The following is a 25,698-nucleotide window of genomic DNA, read 5'->3' as shown; positions in this document are numbered from 1 at the left end:
GAAAGCATTACAAGTAGTTTTCTCACAAAGGAATCAAATCAGTATTAAACACTGTTGATTTGAAATAAAGGAATTGCTTTTTTTAAAACAGATCTTAAAATGCTAAGGGCCAAAAATTTTGGAAAAGACCAATTGGGGAGTAACCTTTGTCATGGCAGAGGTACCTCCAGCCCATGGTATGAATGTGCCTCTGAACCTGCCCTCTATCCTGATGAATTTACATATTTTGGTGTATGCCCACACCATTTACAAGATGAATGCAACTGGGTTAACACCAGAATAGTGGGCATTGACCAACAGGATCTTCTGTGGCCTGTCTCACACCAACGGCACATTAACTGAGAGATAGCCCTTGTCATTGAGGTGCTGCATCTTGTTAATATATGGGGACTACATGCAGTTGATAGCACTTTGGTCCTTTGGGAATTCTGGCAATGTTTGGCAAAAGCTTGTATTCACACCTCCTGTTTTTCTCCAGAATGAGTGAAAACGATTTAGTCCCCTTTCTGTTCTGGATATTCTCTGATACATCAATGCACAATTAACGTTAAAATGATTGTGAATGTAAAATCTCTCATGAATCAGTGTATTCGAACATAATCAGTTCATGTCTGGACCAGAGGCAATGGGCCTCCAGGAATAAAGATGCCATATAAAAGGTAGGTGAAACTAGGTTTCCTTCAGAACAGAGCTGGAGACCAAAGGTAAGCAACACTTTTTCTCTCTTCTCATATACCTGCACAGTCACCTGCGGTCATTTAAACAATGAGTGTAATAGGCTTGAACTTGCCTTTCCAACCTGGAGCTGTGGCCAGTTGTGTGTGCAGGAAACAGCTCAAGCAAAGGAACTATTGAACTAATATAATTGTGGATGTTAAGTGTAATATAGTAACGGATGCAATTCACTTCGCCTTTAAAGTTTGCAATGAATTTGCTCTATTTGATTTCAGTTCATCCAGATTAAGCATAATTTGGGAAGTAGTAATTCAGAAGTTCTTGGGCATTATAGTTAAAAGCAGACGTTTGTATAAGCTCATTGATTCTTAGCTTAACTCATGCAATGCGAAAATGCAAACTGAGGAACTGAAAATACAGTGTAGGTCTGTTAAAAATATGCTCAACTGGGCATTCTTCCCAACCCTTTTAAACCACCATAATATCAACTCATCCCATCATCTGGGCCTATGCCTTTGACTTTACAGGCTCTAAGTAGTGAAATTTCTGTCCCCAAGCTTGTTCACTTCTCCATCTCTTTTTGTTTTATGGTTTCCTTCAAAACTACCTCTCTATTCAAGAGTTTAGCCACCCTCTATGGCTCAGTGGTTAGCGCTACTGCCTCTCAATGCCAGTAACCTGGGTTCAATTCCACCCTCAGGCACATTTCCAGCCTTACCAGTGTGGGTTTCCTTTGGGTGCTCTGGTTTCTCTCTCAGCCTGACAATGTGCAGGTGAGGTGGATTGGACGTGGTCAAATGATTGTGGTGTCTAGGGCTGTGCAGGTTAGGTAGGTTAGCCACGATAAATGTGGGGTTGTCCTAGGGATAGGATAGGGGCCTGGGTCTGGGCAGGATGGTCTCTGGATGGTCCATGTGCACTTGAGGGGCCAAATGATCTCTCTCCCCACTGTAGGGATTCTGTGATTCTACTTAACAAATGTTTTGTTCTGCTTGCTTACACTCCTATGACACAGTTTGGGATGCTTTATTAATTATTTATTTATTTATTATTTATATGAAATAAATGCAGGATGTTCTTTGGACTGCGTTTTTAAATTTCCTTTACTTCTGGACCTTGGACTATAAAAGATAACTACTGCTTTAAACCAAGGCAATTCTGCAGTGATGGAACATGTTGTGACTTGCCTTTTCCTGGAATAGTGAGACCAATGTAGATAGCACAGAGACAAATAGTTCTCAATGAGGGGACTATCCACCTTTCTCTGCAAACCCCATTATGATAAAGGAAAAACAAAGGTACCTTTAGAGATACTGAAAGGCTAATATTCAACTGGTGAATGGGAAACTGCATCAGTGTGAAAATGACCTCATCTCAACAGCAAAGAATGACAAAGAATGGGAAGAAACCGAAAGCAAACAATTCATTGACTTCAGTGGCTTAGTGTGGTGCTATTGAACTGTTTTTTCCTGTTTTCCTTTTTCCACCTCCTATGCCCATGTCTTTTCTACCTTTGTGTGCCTTTATGTTTGTGAAGAGGGGAATTTAAAATGAGTTTAAGTAATTGAGTTACAGTTAGCAATTAATGTTTCCTTATTGCCAGTGTTAAAGTCTAGTTTGTAATTGACAGTCTGTTTCTTGGTATGTACAGAAAACTGGTAAGTGTTTCCTTTAACATGAGTTCATCAGTCACGTAAATTTGGGGATTTGGGCAATTTGCCTAATGTTACATATTTGTGACAATTCGAGGAAGAGCAGGACTTGATTTCCAGAGCATTGCCCAAGTGAATTATGACATTTATCATGGAGGCATTGTAAGAATGCAAGCTTTGATAGTTGGACTTAAATGGTCAGTTAAATTTTGGCATATTGCAAAAATGTGCATTGTACACTTATGTTTAATTTTACTCAATTTGCATGAGATGTAATAAGAGCATAAAACAAGTACATTAACTTCTAGGTGTAAATTTTAAATACATCCTATCCTTTCAAAGTCAATAATGGATTTTAAGAATCCATTATTCTTGTCTAAAACTAAGATGTAAGCTGTTATGATAGTCCCTATCACAGTTTTGTGAAAAAGGTTTGCTGAAATCATCTTTTTCTGGTAGGATCCTAGGGGGCTTGTTGGTCTATTATGAAAGAGAAAAAATGTTAGTAGCCTAAGAGAAAAGGCTCTTGCCTTAAACAAAATGTAGTTCATTGCATGACAACAACTAAGTACAAATTCCATTGGCAATGATAGACATTATTACAAAACGAGAGACGGAGATCTCAATGTTATGTCTTACTCCTTTTGAGGCAAAAAGCTGTTCTCCCACACAAGTCCATGTCTGGTTGAAGAATCCTTTGCCTGTCTGTCTCCTTCTCTCTGTGATGTTTGTCTCTGACCAAGACAGCTTTTATGAAGAAAGGGTCTGCTAACTAACTCAATCTTCTCTGTCCAGTGCCCTTGCTCACCACCACTGCCTGCTGTTAGAGACCCTGTTACACACTTAGCTGGTTGCAACTTGCCACCTCAACAACTATATATAGCACATAGAGGACCTCTCAAGCAAATGCTGGATAGTGCCCCAGCTCTTATCATTTGGGTTTATACTTTCCGAGGGAGCCATACTTTGTGGAAGATCACCCGTTGTTATGGTCCAGCTTGGTCATGGCTCTAAGAGCTTGAATGATTGGCAATACTTATTAATTCAGTTTCTGCCTGAAAAGTGGAGTAAGTGTCCTCAAAATAAACACTCTCCCTGGATTCAAAACACACAGAGAGACACTCCAGGATTCCTTATCTCTATCTGACTCCACTTCATTTGAACTGTTGGATACCAATACTTCATAATCCGCATGCTGCTGAGTGAGCTGCTTGCTTCCACAATATCCAATAGACTTTCAGCTTCAAACAACTTCCTTCTGTGAACCATTTCCCAAGGCTGCTGTCCAACAAACAGTTCAAAAACTTGGTGTGACCACCTGTATCCAGCCATTTGATGATTCTATGGACTGATGGTCCCAGACATGTGTTATCTTATTCTGTCAATTTCAGAAGAAAACCCCTGGCTGACTTGGTCAGTCCTATCAGTCTTGCAATCATTCAGTGTTTTTCATCTCAGTCATTCTCTCTTGGTCCTCTTGGATACCATCTTGAATGCTTAGTCTTAGTCATTTGTGAAACTTGCCAATCCACTCATTGACCTGGCCATGTATATTAGGTGTGGTGAGCCCAAGGTGATGGTCCTTAGGAAGAACTGGGTCTTGTCCAGAGAAGAGAGAGTTTGAAGAACATCTTCAGTGGGGTATTATATGTATCAACCAGATCTGAAAAGTACTCAAACCCGTTGCATTTCTACTCAGGCGTCATGTTCCACAGGCAGACATAGAACATAGAACATAGAATAATACAGCGCAGAATAGGCCCTTCGGCCCGCGATGTTGCGCCGACCTGTGAACTAATCCAAGCCCATCCCCCTACACTATCCCATCATCATCCATATGCTTATCCAAGGACTGTTTAAATGCCCCTAATGTGGCCGACTTAACTACATTGGCAGGCAGGGCATTCCACGCCCTTACCACTCTCTGAGTAAAGAACCTGCCTCTGACATCTGTCTTAAATCTATCAATGTTGGTTGAATCATTCCACCTGTCCATTATCTTCTGGGTGGTGGTGGGTGTGTAGAACAATGGCATTGCCAAGTGCTTTGCAAAATTCCTAAATGATCTTGCTGTCGAACTTCAGCCCCGAATACTGTGAATCTGACACTAACACAAGCTGTTGGAGTCCCCGTTACATTCTGTAGTTGTGGTATGTAACTTTTTCACCTTATTCAACCCTACTGAAGTAATCAACAGCTATAAAGTAAGACTTGCCATCAAAAATTAATTAATCTGTTCACACTCAACCCCACTGCCTGGTAGAGAAATAGGTTGGTATTAGCACTTCACGCCGCATAGGCCCATGATTAATACAAATTTCACAATCATCTATGAGATCCTGGACTGCTCATTCAATTGTACCTGCCAGAATCTACTGCTTGCATTGCATTTTGAGTAAACACCACGTTTGCATAATTTGGCTGAAATCAAGCAGGTCTGTCAGCATTTGTAGTGAGAGGAACAGAGTTAACGTTTTGAGTCCAGTGACCCTTTGTCAACTAACTCTGTTTGTTTGCAGATGCTGCCATACCTGCTGAGTTTCTCCAATATATTGTTTTTGTTTCAGATTCACAGTTCTGTTTTATTTTTCTATCTCTTGTGATTTGTTGTTTCCAAGGCCATAAGATATAGTAGCAGAAGTAGGCCATTCAGCCGAATGTATCTGTTTTGATAACCTGGACCTCAACTTTACAGCCTTTTGTTTATAACCCTCGAATCCCTTACCAAATAAAATTCTATCTCAGCATTGAATAAACTTAATGACCCAGCCTCAACAGTTTTCTATGGTGAGGAGTTCTGCAGATTTAGTAACTTCTGAGAGAAGGAATTCCTCCTTATCTGTGTTATAAATGTGCAACATGTTATTCTGAGATTATGACCTCCAATCCTAAACTCTCCCACAAGCTGAAACACTCTTTCCCATCTATCCTGTCAAGTCTACTAAAAATCTTGTATGTTTCAATAAGATCACTTTCTATTCTAAATTCCAATGAGCATAAGCCAAATCTACTCACCCTCTCCTCATAAGATAGTCCCTTCGTGCCTGATATCAGCCTCATTAACTAAAATTTATAGTGATTACAAAGTAAAGATGCAAATAAAATTGGAGTCACTGCCACTAGTGTCCCTGGTTCCAAGACTACAATACCCATATAAGTCACAAGTTGCCACAGACACTCAGGCACCACAGGGGCCAGTTGGATGGACAACTGGTGTGGTTCAGATTGTTGCCAACAAATCCCTGGAGTGGATATGGGACATACCACCCCATCTTCACTATGGTTAAGGCTGTGGTGCTATGGGTTTGACTACCCTTAGGTCAAAAACTGAAAAAGATGCCAATTTGTGATAAAACATTGTTATGACTCGATTTATTTGCAGTTTATTCTTCCACATACTGGTGGCTGCTTCTGCACTTCTGTATGGTGACCTACACATCTAGCAGAAAGAAATAGTATACAACTTGTATTGAGTCCTTTCCAGGACTATAACATTGGAGAGTCAGTCTTGTTTTCCTGTAGTTGAGGTTGTTCCAATCCTTGTGCCCCAGCTGCAGCTGTGGCCACTAAAGATTTCTGGGTAACAGTTGTCACGGCATTAAGGAGTTCAAAAGGCACAGGCAGGATGATGGGAGAAGTTTTCTCAGCAGACAGTGTGTGCAGTGTCTGAAGGTAACGCAGCTGGACAGCAGCAGAGGATTCTGATAGAATATTTGCTGCAATTTTCAAGGCTTCTGAGGCTTCCTTCTCAGCTTCTGCTGCAATCACCTGCAATTCATTTACAAGGTTTTGAGAATTAGGCTTAGTACAGATGCTTGCCTTAGTGCTCAGAGTGAAAGAAAATTCATTGTTTGGTCTATCTGCAAACTAGAAAAGAAACATTCCAACACTGATTCATACAACAGAAGAAAATTGCTGAGTTTTCTTTATATACCCACTTGCTAGCAACATTACCTATGCATCTTTGTTGCTTATCTCAGCACTTTTAGATTGATTAAGAGCACCTATTTAGTTTCCTCGCAATACCCATGTCAAGGGGCCCTAAGGGAAAACTTGTCTGCAGTTTTTTACGATCAGCTGCCATTGAAACATAGATCCACTTTCCTTAATGATGAAAGAGATCTGAGAGAGAAAGCACTGAATGTATGAACAACCATCTAAAGGAATATCTTACAGAATATCTAGGAGAGGTGCCAATGACTGCAGATTAAAATGTTGCCATAATATCTTGCAGTCTTTTAATACAGAAAACATGGCACGGTGGCTCAGTGGTTAATACTGCTGCCTCACAGAGCCAGAGACCTGGGCTCGATTTCATCCTTGGACGACTGTCAGTGTGGAGTTTGCACGTTCTCCCCATGTTTGTGTGGGTTTCCTCTGGTGCTCCAGTTTCCTCCCACAGTCCAAAGATCTGCAGGCTAGGTGGATTGGCCATGCTAAGTTGCCCATAGTGTTCAGAGATGTGTAGCTTAGGTGGGTAATAGGGGGATGGGTCAGGGTGGGATGCTCCAAGGGTCAGTGTGTTCTTGTTCTTATTGGGCCAAAGGATCAAAAGGCAATTGAACCATCAAAAGAAATAATTCCATAAAAAATCGAAAGGAAGAAGTGGTCATCATTGACTGTGATAAACTGGAGAAATGGGTGGAACAATAGCTTGACCCATACTGTAGGGACGACATTGTCATCAAGGAAATTTTAGACACCGTAGAACGCTTGCCTATCATGGCTGAGCTGCTATTTGAACCCAATGCTCTTGATTCTCTTGTTATGAACAAAGCTCTAGGTTCTGATACTATCCTAACTGAAACCATCCTGCAGTTTCTGCTTAATTTCTCTGCCCTTCCTCAAGGTGTATCGGATACAGAGATTTCCACCCTGTACAAGAGCAAGGATGACCACAGTGATTGCAACAACAACCATGCCATCTCCCTGCTGAGCTTGCTGGGAAATTCATTTGCTTGTATTGCTCTTGTTAGACTCCAGGTCATGATTAATCCAAATACCAAAGTTGTTTCAAAACTGAAAAAATCTACAATTGTCATAATATTCTCAGTCTGACAGTGGTACAAGAAATGCTGTGAACAAAGGAGATGGTAAACATTGCCTTTGTTGATCCCACCAAGGGATATGAGCAGAAATGATCTACTTGAGCTGCTGGAGAAAACTGGCTCTCTGCTAATGATACTTAGTGTGATCTGATTTCCTGACATGGTGGGTGAGGTCAGTTATGGTAAGACAACATTTATAGTAGAGTGCAACTGTCAAAAGTCATGACTGTACCATCTTGAATGTTTGGGATGGCAAATGCATGGGAGCACCACCACTTGCAAGTCCTCCCCTAACCCACATACTACCCTGCCTTGGAATTATTTTGTAATTTCTTCACTATCATGGGACACATTCTAGAATTATCTTTCGAATAGCACTGTGGGTGTGCTTATACCACAATTTATGATGGATTAAAATTGCTGGCTTAGCTAATGATGCCTACATACCATGAATGAGTATTTTCAAAAAAAGGAACCTACACTCTATCATACTCTAATCTTTGCTGCCATATGCTTTCACATGTCTACTTGTGTACCAGAAGCTGCTCAGTCTTTTTCACCGGAAATCTAGTATAAAGATGCGCCAACTCCTCATCAGAGAATTTCCAAATGCTGATGATGTTGCCATAGTATTCCATACTGAGCAGCACCTTCAGTGACACACACATGTGATCACGAAGATGAGGAAGACTGAGGCATGGTCCAGGATATTGCCATACTACCATCTATTAGCATTGATATGTTAAAACTGGAGGTTGTTGATAGCTTCACATATCTAAACTTTGCAAACCCCAGTAATTTGCCCCTTGCTGATGAAATCAACACCTGCAAAACAAAGGCTGCAGTTGTTACATTCAAGCTGAGTGAGAGAGTATGGACAACAGCAGTCATTGATATGCGGAGCGATCTGGCTGTACAGGTCCACAGATCACTGAAGGTGGTAGTGCATGTAGATAAAGTAGTTTAAAAAAAGGCTTATGGCATGCTTGCCTTCATAGGAAGGGGCATTGAGTATAAGGATAGACAAGTTATGCTGCAGCTTTATAGAACTTTAATTAGATCACTCTTGGAATGTTGCGTACAGTTCTGGTCACCACATACCAGAAGGATGTGGGTGCTTTGGAGATGGTACAGAAAAGGTTTATCAGGATGTTGCCTGGCATAGGGGATTTTAGCTATGAAGAAAGTTTGGCAAACTGGGTTTGTTTTGACTTGAACACAGGAGGCTGAGGGATACCTTGATAGAAGTTTATAAGGCTGTGAATGGCATTGTGTGAAAAGTATGAGGCTTTTTCTCAGGGTGACAGAGCCACTTATTAGGGCACACAGGTTCAAGGTCTGAGAGGGAACTTTAAAAGAGATGAGCAAACCAAGTTTTTCACACAAAGGGTGGTGAGAGCGTGGAATGCATTGCCAGAGGAGATGCTGGAAGCAGACACAATTCAGGATGCACCTGGACAAATACATGAAGAGGAAGGGAATAGAGGGATATGGATCCTTTAAGTGAATAGAGCTTTAGTAAGGAAGGACAAAGTGTATTGTCACAGACGTGGAGGGCCAAATGGTCTGTTCTTGTGCTGTATTGTTTTTTTTTGTTCTTTAACAGCACCATGACTCTGAATACAAACTGCAAGTCTACTCAGCCTGCATCTGCAACGTGCCCCTCCCCAGCCGTGAGACCTGAACAACATATGCTCGACAAAAGATAATGTTAAACAGTCTCTATCTGCCCCATCTCAGATGTATCCTTGGTATCTCTTAGAAGGGAAAATGCACCACCTCAAAAGTCATGGAACATACCAATTCCATCAGCATATACTCAATGATATCTGCACAGCTTGTCCACATTCTTCAGATGGATAAGAACTGAACACCCAAAGACCTTCACTACAGTGAAGTAGCTTCTGGATCATGACATCCTGGAAATGTCACCTGCAAGCAAGGTACAAGGATTGCTGACGATGACAACCAGGAAACAATTGCTGACAGCCATGATCTACAGAGGCTGACGGTTTGAAAGGGCTTTGCAAGAAACTGGAAGGAAAAGCTCAGCTGATCTGGGAACCGAAGAAAGCAGAAGCCAGCGAATTGTGCACCTTCTTAGCTTCTAGCAAAGGGACCTACTTAGTTCAGCCTTGCTCTCTGGCAGAGACTGCCATGCCAAAGCAGGACATGCTGAACACATTTTACCACCATGACACAAAGACCAAGTCTTGTAAGGTGGGATGTTTTCACCACAGTGTTTACATGATGACAAACTTGAAAATTATAAGTCTAGACAGTGGAAGACAGGAACCAATGAGAAGAGAAAACAACTTCTAGAAATTTCACTTTTGTGGTTCAGAGCAGAGAGTAGAAGATGTGCAGTTGGTTCGAGGTTCAAAAAACTCAGGAGGAAAAACACATTAGATTAAGTATTTTTATCTTGAAAAGAACAAAACAGGAACTTTCCCAGGAGTAGGGACTATAGTAGGATCTACAAAATGAAGAAAGGCTCTGATGTAGAAATAGGAACTATACCTTACTGCAAAGTTTCAAGACGTTAAAAAGGGTAACAGGGTGATTAATTGAGATCATTTAAGCAGTTTTTATTGTCCTCAGTGACTACCCAACCTCTTTCCTCCCCAGTATAAGTGGTTTGAAATGTTCTCATTTGAATCCATTGCAACTCTGTAGTATTACCTTCTCCAAAAACAACCATATTGCTTGCTTAAATCAGAGTTCAGGTAAATGGTAAGAAATCTGCTTAGATAAGCATGTGGATTTCTCTACCGTAGGATATGAATAGTGTAGATATATTCAGAGGAGCATTGGATAAGTACATTGGTGAGAAAGAAGTGAGTGGATGAATGAGTTTGGGAAGGGTATGGATGGTGGGATGTTATGTGGTTGAGATGGGGACTGAGAGCTGGAAGTATGCACACGACTCTACATCCGGGTGATAGGTCTGTGAACAGAAAGTAGAATTAATGTTTCGAGTCTAGTGGTCCTTCTTTGGCACTTCAGATTCCTAGTTTGCAATGTTTCTTTTTCTTCATTTGTGCATTCACAATTATTGATGAATAAACTTTGGTAATTTATGATCTCCAGTAGATAGCCCAGCAGTGTGAAGGCTCAGTTAGGGCACTTGAGGGCTACAAGGTAGCCCGGAAAGACCTAAAGAGAGAGCTCAGAAGAGCCAGGAGGAGACATGAGAAGTTGTTGGCGGATAGGATCAGGGTAAACCCTAAGGCTTTCTATAGGTATTTAAGGAATAAAAGAATGACGAAAGTATGATTAGGCCCAATCAAGGATGGTAGTGGTAAGTTGTGTGTGGAGTCAGATGAGATAGGGGAAGCGCTAAATGAATATTTTTCAACAATATTCACTCTAGAAAACGACAATGTTGTCAAGGAGAATACTGAGATACAGGCTACTAGACTAGGTGGGATTGAGGCTCACACAGAAGAGGTATTAGAAATCCTTCAGAAGGTGAAGATAGATAAGTCTCCTGGGCCGGATGGGATTTATCCCAGGATCCTCTGGGAAGCCAGGGAGGAGATTGCCGAGCCTTTGGCATTGATCTTTAACTTGTCATTGTCTACAGGAATAGTGCCAGATGACTGGAGGATAGCAAATGTGGTTCCCTTGTTCAAGAAGGGGAGTAGAGACAACCCTGGTAATTATAGACCAGTGAGCCTTACCTCAGTTGTTGGTAAAGTGGTGGAAAAGGTTATAAGGGATAGGATTTATAATCATCTAGAAAAGAATAAATTGATTAGGTATAGTCAGCAGGGTTTTGTGAAGGGAAGGTCGTGCCTCACAAACCTTATTGAGCTCTTTGAGAAGGTGACCAAACAGGTAGATGAGAGTAAACCGGTTGACATGGTGTATATGGATTTCAGCAAGGCGTTCGATAAGGTTCCCCACAGTAGGCTATTGTACAAAATCCGGAGGAATGGAATTGTGGGAGATATAGCAGTTTGGATCGAAAATTGGCTTGCTGAAAGAAAACAGAAGGTGGTAGTTGATGGGAAATGTTCATCCTGGAGACCAGTTACTAGTGGTGTACCGCAAGGGTCGGTGTTGGGTCCACTGCTGTTTGTCATTTTTATAAATGACCTGGATGAGGGCGTAGAAGGATGGGTTAGTAAATTTGCAGACGACACTAAGGTCGGTAGAGTTGTGGATAGTGACGATGGATGCTGTAGGTTGCAGAGAGACATAGATAAGCTGCAGAGCTGGGCTGAGAGGTAGCAAATGGAGTTTAATGCAGACAAGTGTGAGGTGATGCACTTTGGTAGGAGTAACTGGAAGGCAAAGTACAGGGCTAATGGTAAGATTCTTAGTAGTCTAGATGAGCAGAGAGATCTTGGTGTCCATGTACACAGATCCTTGAAAGTTGCCACCCAGGTTGACAGGGCTGTTAAGGCGTACAGTGTTTTAGCTTTTATTAATAGACGGATCGCGTTCCGGAACCAAGAGGCTATGGTGAAGCTGTACAAAACTCTGGTGCGGCCGCACTTGGAGTATTGTGTACAGTTCTGGTCACTACATTATAAGAAGGATGTGGAAGCTTTGGAAAGGGTGCAGAGGAGATTTACTAGGATGTTGCCTGGTATGGAGGGAAGGTCTTACGAGGAAAGGCTGAGGGACTTGATGCTGTTTTCATTAGAGAGAAGAAGGTTGAGAGGTGACTTAATTGAAACATATAAAATGATCAGAGGGTTAGATAGGGTGGATAGGGAGAGCCTTTTTCCTAGGATGGTGACAGCGAGCACGAGGGGGCATAGCTTTAAATTGAGGGGTGAAAGATATAGGACAGATGTCAGAGGTGGTTTCTTTACTCAGAGTAGTAAGGGAATGGAACACTTTGCCTGCAATGGTAGTAGATTCGCCAACTTTAAGTACATTTAAGTCATCATTGAACAAGCATATGGACGTACATGGAATAGTGTAGGTTAGATGGGCTTGAGATCGGTATGACAGGTTGGCACAACATTGAGGGCCAAAGGGCCTGTACTGTGCTGTAATGTTCTATGTTCTATGTTCAGTTCCTTACCTTAGCTTTGGCTTGTCTGTGTGCTTCCGCTTCCACTGCTAGTGAATACTGAACTTCTGCTGGCAGGCGGATGTCTTTTCTGTGAGCATAGTTAGATAACTATTAATGGAAATTTATCTTCAATACATTCAGATCTATAGTTCCACTCTACTATTGAGCTTAATTACAACATTTTGTTGTGGTGTTGAAGAAAGATTTAATAATTGCCACCCATAAGTTGTCCTACCATGAGAAACAGTGCCACTAAAGTTTGAATATTCAGTTGGAATCATTTTACCTCGTCCCCCACCCTGCAAAAATCTAATATCTTTCACATTGTGTCATCTGGCAACTTGGCTGAAGATTATTACTTGTCTCAATCAGGTGAGTTCAAGTCAAAAAAAGCAAGGTAAGCCCAGCCTAGCCAGTTACCACCTCCTTAGTCTACTCTGTATCATCAGCAAAGAGATGGATGGCTTACTAACAGCGTTATCAAGAGGCACTTGCGTAACAATAATCTGATTACTGATGCTCCGGTTTGGGGTCCACCAGGCCTGCTCAGCTCCGGGCAATATCACAGCCTTGGTTCAAAAAATGGATAAACGAACTCTATGTCAGAGGTGAGATGAGAGTGACTGCCCTTGACGTCAAAGCTGCATTTCACCAACTGTGGTCTCAAAGAGCCCTAGCAAAACTTGAGTTATTGGGAGTTGGATAAAACTATCCACTGGTTGGAGTCAAACCTAACACTAAATATTTGTAATTGTTAGACATGGATTATCTCAGCCCCAGGACATCTCTGCGAAAGTTCCTCAGGGTAGTGTCCTAGGCCGGCCATTTTCAGCTGCTTCATCATTGAGCCTTCCTTCATCATAAAATCAGAAGTGGAAATGTTTGGTGATTGTGTGGTGTTCAATACCGTTTGTGACTCCTCATTTATAAAAATAATTGATGTCTGTCGAAAGACATGGATAACATCCAGGCTTGAGCTGATTAATCACAAGTAACCTGCATGCTACACAAACGTCAGCTACTGACCATTTCCAACAAGAAAGAATGTTCTTGATATTGATATTTAAAGGCATTCAATTTCCCCATTATCAATATTCTGGGGTTACTATTGACCAGAAAATTCCCTCCAAGCAACACACCATCCTGACTGGAACAATATAGCTGCTCCTTCACCGTTGGTGGGTCTGCAGCAGTTCTACATGGGAGCTGACCACAACCTTCTCAAGCGCAACTAGAAACTAACAATAAATGCTGGGCTGGCAGCGATGCTCACACCCAATGACCGCATATTTTTAAAATGGCCATTTTCCCGGGTTTGTCATAAAATTAATATTTTCACAACAGAAAATTTTATTTTATGTACTAATGTAAGCCACTGTTCATTTGCTTATCAAATTCTCGCTCTGGGATTCTCTGGAAAGCAAGATCAAGTGCTCAGATCAGCAGCCTATTGTTTGCCAAAGCCCCATTCTTTAAAATTGACCTCTGCTTTGATAAGCCAAATAAATTCACAATGAATTGGACCAGATTTATTACTTGAAATCATTAGACTCCAGTATTTAATGACTAATTGTATATATTGGAAAATATCCAATACAGTTCGGACTGCTATAATGGAGGCCTCAGTAGTTGGCTTTAGCATGAACTATAGAGGTTTGCAGTCATGTTATTACTGCTGTTATTTAAAGCAAATGTGGAAATTTAACCTTCAGGATAGATATTTCAAATTTTTAGGACATCCACTCAAGGTATTCCTTTATAAACGAAAATCATCAGAAATTGAAAGCTCTCTCTCCTAAGCAAAATATATTTTTTGCCAGAAGAAGAAAAGCAGGCATTCTTATAAACGAAAATCATCAGAAATTGAAAGCTCTCTCTCCTAAGCAAAATATATTTTTTGCCAGAAGAAGAAAAGCAGGCGTTCACTTACAGAGAGTCTTCCATGTTCAAAGGACGTCCCGTGCCTCAACAGTAAATGATTTTTTTTTAAAACTGTAGGTATGCCATTACCAAATCAGTTAATTTCTACACAGTACATTTTGACAAACAGTAGTGAGATAAATATCTAGGTTGTGAATGTTAACCAGACAAGTCCCTCTTCTGCTGTATAAATGGGGCATGCAACCTCTTGCATCACCCAAACAGGCAAGTGGGGTTTTGTGAAAGCTTCTAAAATGGTGCCATGACAATGCAGCATTCCCTCATTATCATTGGATTTAGGTTATGCTCTCAAATCCTGGAATGAACTTGTAACATCATCTTTATGATTCAGAGAGCTATTAGTGAGTGAAGGCTGGCATTAGAAATTCATTCTAGTAACTCATGTGATTTAGATTCCCTACAGTGTGGAAACAGGCCCTTCGGCCCAACAAGTCCACACCGCCCCTTGAAGCATCCCACCCAGACCCATCCCCCTATAACCCACACACGCCTGAACACTAGGGGCAATTTAGCATGGCCGATCCACCTTGCCTGCACATCTTTGGACTGTGGGAGGAAACCAGAGCACCCCGAGGAAACCCACGCAGACACGGGGAGAATGTGCAAACTCCACACAGACAGTCACCCGAGGCTGGAATTGAACCCGGGTCCCTGGTGCTGTGAGGCTGCAGTGCTGACCACTGAGCCACCGTGACGCTTGTGATCAATTTCTGAACATGTTTCCATGATGAATTTCCTTTCATAAACATACATTTCAGCCTGTTCCACCTTGATTCCCCAGTTGCAGGTTGCCGCATCCAGTGCTGCCTGCAAAACAACATGGAACCATGATTAGATTACAGTTTATAATGTATGAATTGACAGCTTTATCATAGACATGTATGAAGCCAACTGAATGATAAGATCTATGTACGTTCTATGACCATTGATTCCCAAATATATAACTCTGGAAGTGCATTTAGATTCCAAACTGAATACTGCAAAGGTAATGGACTAATTCATTAACAGAGAAAAGAGTTCATGGACTGAGATGTGTGATTAATCAGTGCTGGTTCAAAATAGTATAGCTATCATGAAACATTTTGTCTCTGCTGCCTCTAATGACAGTGGAATTTAGCCCAAAGGTAAGTATGCTGTTCAGTAGCCACACATCTCAGCAAGTCGATATGAGACTAATTCAACTTAAAGCTGGCAGCTCTACTTAAAAACACAGCATATTCTGGTTGGTGAAAGCCATTAAGCAACCGTTTATGGTTAAATGGATGAGTGGAAATAATGAAAAAGGCCATGAATGTGTCTAGAGAGAGGCATGGCACCATAGTATCAGGATCCCAGCATTTGCCACGATTCGCTCAGTGTAGTTATTCATCAGTTGCACAGTGAGTATTAACATTTTGTGGTTGGCATGTCTCAGTATTTAGATATAGTGCCTGCAAACTCCTGTGTGTGAATTGCTGGCAACGGGTACCACAGGAAATCCCACTATCCCAATGAAACCACATGCACACCTTACCTGCTTCTGTTCATACAGAAAGGATGCCATAACTCTTGGTATAAAGAATATCTGGCACCTCTTTAATGCAGCAAAACTAAACAGTGATCTGGGATGTCCATATATCTGAAATCAACCGAGTGTCATGAAATTCAGCTTCACAGCCACTGGCAGCTCTGTCCTCACCCACTCTGAGAATGCAAAAGGTGGCAGAATTCTGTGAACATCTACTTTGTGAAGCAAAGACCATACACTAGTTCTGGCTTAAGTGAACTTAGGTGCTACTACAGGACATTGTAGTATGAGACCTGGCTGAGAGACCTTCTCTCATTCCTCACCTTCTCTTGCAAATAGCATGTCATCGTCTTTGCTTTATCTACATTATCTTGTGCTGTAGCCCATGGGAAATGCAACTATCGCACCCAGAACTGGGGCAGAGTGGTCTGGCCAGAGCCTTGCATTCATGGTCAAAACCTTAACCATGTCCAACACGACTTGCTGACTTCACAAACTTTAACCAATCGTCAAGCCACCAAACACTTGTTGACATTCAAACAGGGCCCATAGAGATTAATCAGCAATTCACATGAAAGTTGATGATGATTTCTGTTGTAGGAGCTGCCTGCAACTGGCATCTGTTTCTGCTGGGACCTACTTTGGACGTACATACAGCCACTTCTTGTAAAGGTTAAGTGTGATTTATTAATCATGAGTAAATCTTCAGCAAAGAAGATATATATTTTGACAAGCAAGAAGAGCGTGTTTCATACCAACAAGATTACCTTAGCTTAAGACTGGTTAACTACATTAGCCCTAGATAATAAACTTTGTCATTGCCTAGGAAATAGTAACTAGGTCAGTGGTACATGGTTGTAGACTGTAGAACTGAATAACAACTAACAACAAACAAACTAACTACCTCCTCCTGTTGAGTGTGTCACACTCAGTATGATGTTGTACCTTTAAGAGATGTGCTCAATGATATTGCTACTTTATCACGGTATGTGATCTGGGGTCATAAGTGTTTCATACTCCATCTTAAGTCAGATCACATGAAGCATGACAATCTACTGGAAAAACGCTGCTCTGTTGTAACTGAATAGCTTATTTTTAGCCTAGACACTTGTACTCCTGAGGAATGTAATGTTTGTGCATAATGGTTGTAATAAATGTCCTTGATCTCTTCAATATCATGCTATCAATGTTCAGTTTCCTAATTATGAGAGATAACATAAGCATTGTTATGTCAATCAGGTAAAACACCCTGTTGGACTCAAATTCACACTACCTTCTAAGATGCCCAATTATATACTAGCAGCAGAACAGTTCCAAAGCTTCTGAGATAATCTTTCAGGCTGGTTGTTTGATACAACAACATAGCTAACCTCTACTAGGGAGCTCTCTCCTGCTGTCAATTGAAAGCCCAATTATACAACTTTTATAGAGAGTGTAATCAAAAGTGACAAGGCTTAAAATGTAGAGCTACCATCAAATTAGTGTTACATGGTGATTTTATCAACTGCATAATGCATGTTCCCTGCTCACGCTCCTAACATCCTCACCCAAGTGGCACCACATAAGCACTACCTCTAGAGTCTGTGAGTGTGTGTAGCACCAAAACAATTATCATTCTTAATTTGCACCCCACCACTGAAACTATGGGCACTTTGTAGGCAATTTATTTACCAAGATGCACTGCATGTCATCAGTGTCAGTTTCTCTCTGGTGGTTGGAAACAAAGGTCAGGCCTGTTTCTGGACCTCATTCTCATTCTTCCCTGGAGAAGTAGTTAACTCATTGGGATTTTCCTGTGGTTGGCTACTGGCTTGGCATTGAATGATGATGCATGAGCTCTCAAATCTGGCCAACCAATCAAAAGACTTCCAGTTTGAGAGAAGCAGTTGTCTGGAAAGGATGATAAGTAACAGAGATCATGTTACAACATGGAGGCACCCTTTTGCCAACATTTCCATATCTTTAATTAAAATATAGACAGCCTGGTCACCACTATAAGGGAATGGGTGGGGAGATTGTCCCATGGGTTTGCCTTTATCTGCTGTTGCAATTGAACAGGGAGAAAGAGCCTACAAATCTCTGTGGAGCTCTCGTCCCCAGCCTGCAGCCAGATGTCTGCCTCCTGAAGCTGTGAGAAACTGGAAAACCCCAGTCGACATCCATTAATTAGGTTTGACATGACCTAATTAAGGCTAATCAGCTGTGATTCAATTCGTTGCACTTTTGCACCTGATTTTAACATTCTGTGTTCAAGTTTATTCCATGATTCGACCACAGTAATCATGGATGACACTCAAGTACAGTACTGGGGAAGGAATGCACTATCAGAGGTGTCAGCTATTGATTGATACATTAACATTATTCCTTGACTGCGTAGTTGTACAGACATTAAAAATTCATGATATTATTCCAAAAACTAACGAGGGAGCTATCCCTAATCAACATCACAATAACAACAGATTATCTGAGATAGTAGGAACTGCCAATGCTGGAGAATCTGAGATAACATAGTGTGAAGCTGGAGGAACACAGCAGGCCAAGCAGCATCAGAGGAGTAGGAAAGCTGACATTTCGGGTCGAGACCCTTTTTCAGAAAAGGGCCTGCTGTGTTCATCCAGCTTCACACCGTGTTATAACAGATTGTCATATCACTTTTTGTGAGAGTTTGCTGTGTACGAATTGGTTGTTCTGTTCGTTTACAACAGTAACTATACCAAAGCATGTTAGTGCTTGTAAAGTGCTTTGAGATATCTAGCAGTTGTGAAACATGCTTCATTAATATAAGACATTCTTTCATTTTAACCATCCGGCACCTGGCGGTGAATAGGCCGGCTACCCCCAAACCAGCCTCTGGTTGGCATCAGAATTTTTTGTACCCTGTCTGCCTCTGTTTCTGTTTCTGCTTCAGCTGGGCTGAAAATTTGGACCAAAAGAATCTTATGGCATAATAAACAGACATCCCAATGTCTGCATAAATCTTCAAAGCCACTCTGCAGTTAATGCCAAATTCTCATTTCTTTTTCACAGTCCTTCAATTTTTTTCCTTTCATGGAAATATCTAATTTCTTCTTGAAGGTTACTATTGTAGCTTCTTCCAGCATCCTTTCAGGCACAACATTCAGATCATCATAACGCATTTGCTGTTTCCTTGCACTTCAACAGGGTTTGTCACTTTGGAGTGGAATTCGATATGGAAAAACTTACCACTATGATACCATTATTTGTTTTTGGGCCTGTCTCGAACAAAATGTACCATATGCTCCAAGTTCTGGATATGCAATTTCTGTACTTACTTGTGACCTAAGCATTCACTGAAACTTGTTCACTGTAATGAAAGTAGAAATTGAAAATGATCATGGATTGAAAGAGGAAGTTGGGTATAAGAAGGAATACTTGCATTAGACATAGTTAGATAACATAGATAACATCTATGTTAAATCTTATGATTTTTTTTTAAGAAAACAGCTTCCTGATCTAGTAACTGAATTTTGTAAAGATCACTACTTTTGATATTGGTATAATGGTATCCTGGCTGTTGGTACACAAAACTGTCACAGTTTGTGAGAAAGATAATGTGCCAGATTTTGCTGGTAGTATGACTTGTATTGATACCCATCAGCCCAAAACATTGTTTCGGAGATAACAGGAACTGCAGAATCTGAGATAACAGGGTGTAGACCTGGATGAACACAGCAAGCCAAACAGCTTCAGAGGAGCAGGAAAGTTGATGTTTCGGGGATGGGGGTTAAGGCCCAAAACGTCAGCTTTCCTGCTCCTCTGGTGCTCCTTGGCCTGCTGTGTTCATCCAGCTCTGCACCTTGTTAGCTCAAAACATTGTGGTATGTTATGTTATTTAAACTGCAAGCTTAAAAAACATATCAGTGAGAAAAGTATGGAATGTGGAACCTAAGCAAACAGAGCAACCAAGTGTAAATATTCTGAATAAATGAGATTGAAGGATTAAGAAATAATCAGGTGATGGATTTGAAAAGGAGAATTCAAATAGAATGTGAGAGTTCAATATAAACTGAAAAAAACTGCAGATGCTGGAAATCAGAAACAAAAACAGAAATTGCTGGAAGTTCTGAGCAAGGATGACTGGATCCAAAACATTAACTCTGATTTCTTTCCATAGATGCTGCCACACACGTGTGTGTGTGTGTGTGTGTGTGTGTGTGTGAGAGAGAGAGAGAATTCAATGTCAGAACAGATATAGAAAAAAATATTAACAGAAAGCTCTCATGCTCACATTTCTGTCCACAGTCCAGTGCGGCTTAATGCAAGGAACAGCACCTCATTTTCCATTTCAGCATTTAACAGCCTTCTGAACTCAACATTGAACTCAACAACTTCAGAGCATGATCTCTGACCACCCATTTTTTTTCTGTCTTTTTTTTATAGTCTTGTTTTATCAGAGTTAACCTGTATTAAAACAACTCTGGACCCGTCCCATTTCTCTAGATCCATCCCTGTTCCCTTTGCACTTTGTTTTGTTACTTGATTAATCTCTAATTACCCGCAACCTCTACCCTTGCCCTGGCCATTTGCTCTGTTCCATTTCTCCTCCCCATCTTTTTCCACCCCTCTTCAGTTATGAAGTCCAATTGGATTGAAAATGTTCATTTTCTTTCTCTCTTTCTCTACAGAATTTGTCAGATCTGCTGATTTTCTCTCGCACTTTGTTTTCTTGTTGGATCTTCCCATATTTTGGCTGTGTCCTTTTGGCTGTGTTTCATGGAGAGTTTCTCTTTGCAATGCAAAGTGGGTTTTGCTTGTCCCGAACCTGCCTCATTAACTACTTACCACAACTCTCTGGCACTCCTTACATTCAATGCAAGCTTGATTTGCCCACATGCTGTAGCTGGAGGTTTTCTCTGAGATATGCCAGCATCTCTGGCATGCGCGCCATCTTGGAGCTCCAGTTCTACACCTGGTCAAGTGTTGCGGTCTGGAATTGCCCTTCGCTATCAATGTGGTAGCATAGCAGCCACAAGGCAAAAGTGGCACCGTTGAATCTCCTTGCAATGGGCAGCTGCATATTGCTATACTTGTCACAACTTAACCTGCAAGCCACACAGCTCAGTTATCATTAACCCATCTTACAAAATAGCAATTGCCGGAGAAACTCAGCAGGTCTGGCAGCATCTATAGTGAAAGCAGAGTTAATGTTTTGTGTCAAGTGACCCTTCTTCAGAATGGATCGTACAACCTTCTCTAAGTCATTGCTGCTGTCACCTCAGGGCCCACCATATCCCAGCATCTTACTTTTGTTTATTGTAGGACCATCATAAACAGGAAAGCCTTCAGACACCTGAAAACATTCACTTTTCTTTAAATGCACCAAAACAAACCGAAGCCGCATTTGCCTCTTGCAAGCCAAGCACTGACAATTTTTACAGTCAACGAGTGCCACTCCACCCATAACGCTTGATGCTGTTCTCCATCATGCACCAGATGTTCATCCAGCTCAGTGTTCTCACCCTTCTCCTCAGAAGACTGCTCCCACTGACACAGTTTGTAAGTATCCATCACATCCTCTCTGTGCCTGCTGCAGTTCTGCAGGACACAGCATTCAAGGACTATACAGTGAACTCTCTAATATATTGCAAGCCCCCACAACCACCCCCACCCCCGACTCCATGCCAGTCCAAGCAATTAAACCTCAACTTCAGAAGGCCTATTGCCTGCTCCATCATTGCCTTGGTAAAGAATTTTGTTTCTTATTAATGTCCAGGTTGTTGCTGGCTAAGCCAGCATTTATTGCCCACCCTTAATTGCCCAGAGGGTAGTTCAGAGTCAACCATGTTTCTGTGGGTCTGGAGTCACATGTATGCCAGACCAGGCAACAATAACAGTTTACTTCCCTAAAGAACATCCGTCAACCAGATGGGGTTTTCCAACAATTGACAACTGTTTCACGGTCACCATAGACTCTTACTTCTAGATTTTTAAAAATTGAATTCAAATTCCAGTGTCTGACACAGCTCCACAGAACATTACCTGTGTCTGTGAATTAATGGTCTAGTGATAATACCACTCGGCCATCACATTCCCCTAATGGGTGGCATTGTATCCGTTCTCCAACTTAATCAATTAACTTGCAATACTCCTATAATTCATTAAAATATCTTCAACAATAAAGTAAAGTAACTTTCACAAATGATGCAGAAAAATAAAACAAATTAGTGTATTTTATCTGGAATTTCTAGCATATTGATGAATTGGGTAGGGCCTACATTATTGCCACAGCAAGTATGAGATGTTGTAATGTTTATAATATGGAGTCTGACGCACTAATCAGGATAAACTAAGATATCACAGATCCATACTCTATGTTTCAGTATGAGTCAACAGACAGAAGACCTGGAAAAAGGGTTACAGACTCATTGGCAGGAGGTCAATAGGGTGGTTGTAATCTTGGAGATGTTTAATTTGAAAAAAAAAATGGCTGAACCATGGCCTGATTTTGGAAAAGTAATTGGCTTTACTGAGTTGATAACGATAGTGGGAAAGCACAGGGCTGAATCAGTTGGCCTAATTTGGGAGTTGGAGCATATGTATGAAGAAAAGAAGGGGCACAAGGATGGAATCAGACGATATTTTTGAGATGACGGCATAGGGATAGAAGGAGATGTAGATGCATTTAAGGTGCACTGTACGGGAAAAAAAACAGTGGGTTTGGATGAACTGTTCAACTGTGTGGAACACCTCAGAGAGATTGCACAGGACACGACTGGATAAGGTGCAATAATTGTAATAACAACACTAAAATGTGGTTGACTGGATGAATATTAAACTGAAGGAATTCAAACAGAGTATTTTCAGACAGGGGAACTTCCAGGGAGTTAATAACACAACATTCAGGAAAGGAAAGGGAGATTATTTGGGGCCAGAAACAAGAAAGTGTCACGGTGTGATCTTTAAGAAAGGGGCAAAATATGCTAACTTTGAAAATGAGAGGAATGCAGCTATTTTCAATTTATATACCTTGATTTCATCACCAATAGGTTTCCTTTCCAGGAGAATTGCATTGAATTTCCGACTAGCTAAGTTCCGTTTCATAATCGTTTGCACCAGCAGTGATACTGAGACGGATGTGTTACTGACTGTTGTTAAAGAGAGGGAGGCATTTTCTACCCGATAATAGCAGATAGCATTCACTTGAGCAGTCACCATGTCACTGGATATGACCTGCAAAATAAATGGTAGGACCTTGAGTGTTACAACTCTTTCTATTCCAGGAGAAACACTGAAAAATCAAATGCTAAATGGAATCAATTAGATACGTTCAATATTGATAACTCTACATTTACACAGATAGAAATAAATAAGCAAGATAATGTAGCCACAAGAAAACATTGTTGCAAAGGTACGGTTAGGAACCTGAACATTCAAGTTTGTTTGACATATCAGAAGGACAGGAAAGAAGGCGAAGGATGTGGGGTGGCTCTGTTAAGGGTACGATTAATACAGTGGTGAAAATGAATATGGTAAACTCATAGAAGAGTTAAGTGACAGATGTAAGATTTGTAGTGGCTTTGGATTTAAGATATGAGATGAAGAAAGGAAACATTTTATAGATTTGGCAACTAAATTTTGTCAGTTGACGATAAAACTACTGAAATGCTTAGAGCATTGGTTAGTACTTGGAATTACTTAGAGCATGGGTCAGTACTTGGGACTACGATGTTGTGGCCATTACAGAAACTTGGGTAACTTGGGGAGTGGAATGGTTGTTGGAAGTTCCGGGATTTAGGTGCTTTAAAAGAAATAAGGAGGGTGGTAAAAGAGGTGGGGGAATAGCATTGCTAGTCAGGGCAAGTATAGCAACTACTGGAAAGCAGTTCGAGAATGATATGTCTACAGAGTCAGTTTGGGTTGAGGTCAGGAACAAGAAAGGAGCAGTTATTTTGTTGGGGTTTTTTTACAGACCCCTAATAGTTGCAAAAAAGTTGCCATGCAGGTAAATAGAGTTGTTAAGAAGGCATATGGTTTGTTAGCTTTCATTAATGGAGGGATTAGGTTCAAGAGCCATGAAGTTATGCTCCAGCTGTACATAAGCCTGGTTCAGCCACACCTGGAGCATGGTGTCCGGTTCTGGTCGTCTCATTACAGGAAAGATGTGGAAGCATTAGAAAAGGTGCAGAGGAGATTTACAAGGATGTTGCCTGAAATGGAGGGAAGGTCTTATGAGAAAAGCTTGAGAGAGCTAGGGCTTTTCTCTTTAGAACGATGAAGGAAAAGAGGTGACTTGATAGAGGTGTACAAAAGTCTTAGAGGTATAGATAGAGTAGACAGCCAGAGACTTTTCCTCGGGTGGAGTTAACTCTTATGAGGGGACATAGTTTTAGAGTGAAAGGAGGTAGATATCGGGGAGACGTCAGAGGTAGGTCCTTTACTCAGAGAGTGGTAGGGGTATGGAATGCATTGCTGGAGAGGGTAGTGGAGTCAGCCTCATTAGGGGCATTTAAGTGGCTATTAGATAGGCACATGGATGATAGTATAAGGTAGTGGCGGAGGTTAGATGGACCTTAGGGTTAGGGTAAAAGTTGGGCACAACATTGTGGGCCAAAGGGCCTGTACTATGCTGTACTGTTCTATGTTCTGTGTTCTAAATCTAAGAAAATAATTGTGGATAAGTTGGTGGAAAAGTGGATAAGGACTAGATTTGGACCACTGGCACTTTTTTTCTGATTTGGAGGGTTGGGGAGGAGTGTGTTGCTTGCATATGGTCCATTTAAAGATATGTGTACAAATATGAACAAATTAATTATGAAACAGCAGCAGAAAGCACTTTCAGCAACAGGGTACGTGAAAGGAACTATGCAGTAAAAACATGAAACGGTTAAAAATATTTTGGCAGATCAGCCAAACTATAAATTATCATCTGCATTGGCATGGGTCTACGTGATGAGAATTAATTACAGATGGTTAAAGGGTATAGTCCAAGTTTGGTCATTTTTAATAGGAATCCTAAAATTCTACCTGCAATAAGTGAACAGCGCCCCCTTTTGGGAAGGGAGCAACAATAAGTTCTATTTTTTCAGATCATTTGAATGCACTGTGTGCAGATAGAAAATCCTTCATTAAAGCCATTTGCTCAGAAAGAACCTTGAGGTAAAGGCATCAAAAACTGAAGACACTGAAAGAATGGACAGTCTGGCATGGGGGAAAGTTATTAGTAAAGATAGAAAAGTAATAATTATATAGCATGGGAAAAACTTTGTTCATGTACTCTCTTTGAGGTTGTTAATTGTTTAATTTGTTGAACAGTTGATTTGATGATGGATACCAAAAGGAAAGTAATTAATAGTTTTGTGTTTCATGGACTGCGATTAACTGAACTAAACTTGTCACTGAAAATGTGGACCTGGACTCTATTTAACAATATTTATCCTCTAATATACAACAATTTGGCTTCGTGTATTTCCTGGAGCCTGAGAGAGACAATTTCATCTCAGAATATAATAATTCTACTGTTAGGACCAGTCTAATTATGCACACCTAACTAATTTAAACTGTTTGATTATGATGCCTTCAAGGCAGAGGTCAATAAATTCTTGATCTCACAAGGAATCAAAGGCTGCAGGGGAGAGTGCGGGGAAGTGGAGTTGAAATGCCCATCAGCCATGATTTAAATGGCGGAGTGGACCCGATGGGCCGAATGGCCTTACTTCCAATCCTATGTCTTGTGGTCTTAATCGCATGTTTGTCTTTTGTATGCTTACTTCATGAAACGGGATCTCCAGGGTTTTGATTCGTAGATCCACAGTATGGTACGTGTCCAGACAGGGCATGAAGAAAAAGAGGCCTGAAATGTGAACCAATGAAGAGCCACTTATA

General features: G+C 41.0%; 1 protein-coding gene across 1 annotated transcript in view; it reads right to left on the bottom strand.

The window, feature by feature from the left end:
• Positions 1-5,699: 5,699 nt before the first annotated feature.
• Positions 5,700-25,698, bottom strand: part of LOC125456093 (podocin-like) — a 29,854-nt gene continuing 9,855 nt past the window's right edge. The window contains exons 4-8 of the mRNA XM_059647822.1: positions 25,584-25,666; positions 22,843-23,046; positions 15,100-15,155; positions 12,417-12,495; positions 5,700-6,095 (exon numbers count right to left, since the gene is read on the bottom strand). Of these exons, the coding sequence (XP_059503805.1) occupies positions 5,814-6,095; positions 12,417-12,495; positions 15,100-15,155; positions 22,843-23,046; positions 25,584-25,666 (704 nt within the window). The 3' untranslated portion in view covers positions 5,700-5,813. The remainder of the gene's footprint in view (positions 6,096-12,416; positions 12,496-15,099; positions 15,156-22,842; positions 23,047-25,583; positions 25,667-25,698) is intronic.

The sequence above is a fragment of the Stegostoma tigrinum genome, chromosome 8 (assembly GCF_030684315.1).
Source record: "Stegostoma tigrinum isolate sSteTig4 chromosome 8, sSteTig4.hap1, whole genome shotgun sequence".
In the NCBI taxonomy this organism is placed as follows: domain Eukaryota; kingdom Metazoa; phylum Chordata; class Chondrichthyes; order Orectolobiformes; family Stegostomatidae; genus Stegostoma; species Stegostoma tigrinum.
The sequence above is the reverse complement of the archived record's forward strand: the minus strand, read 5'-3'. Positions and strand labels throughout refer to the sequence as shown.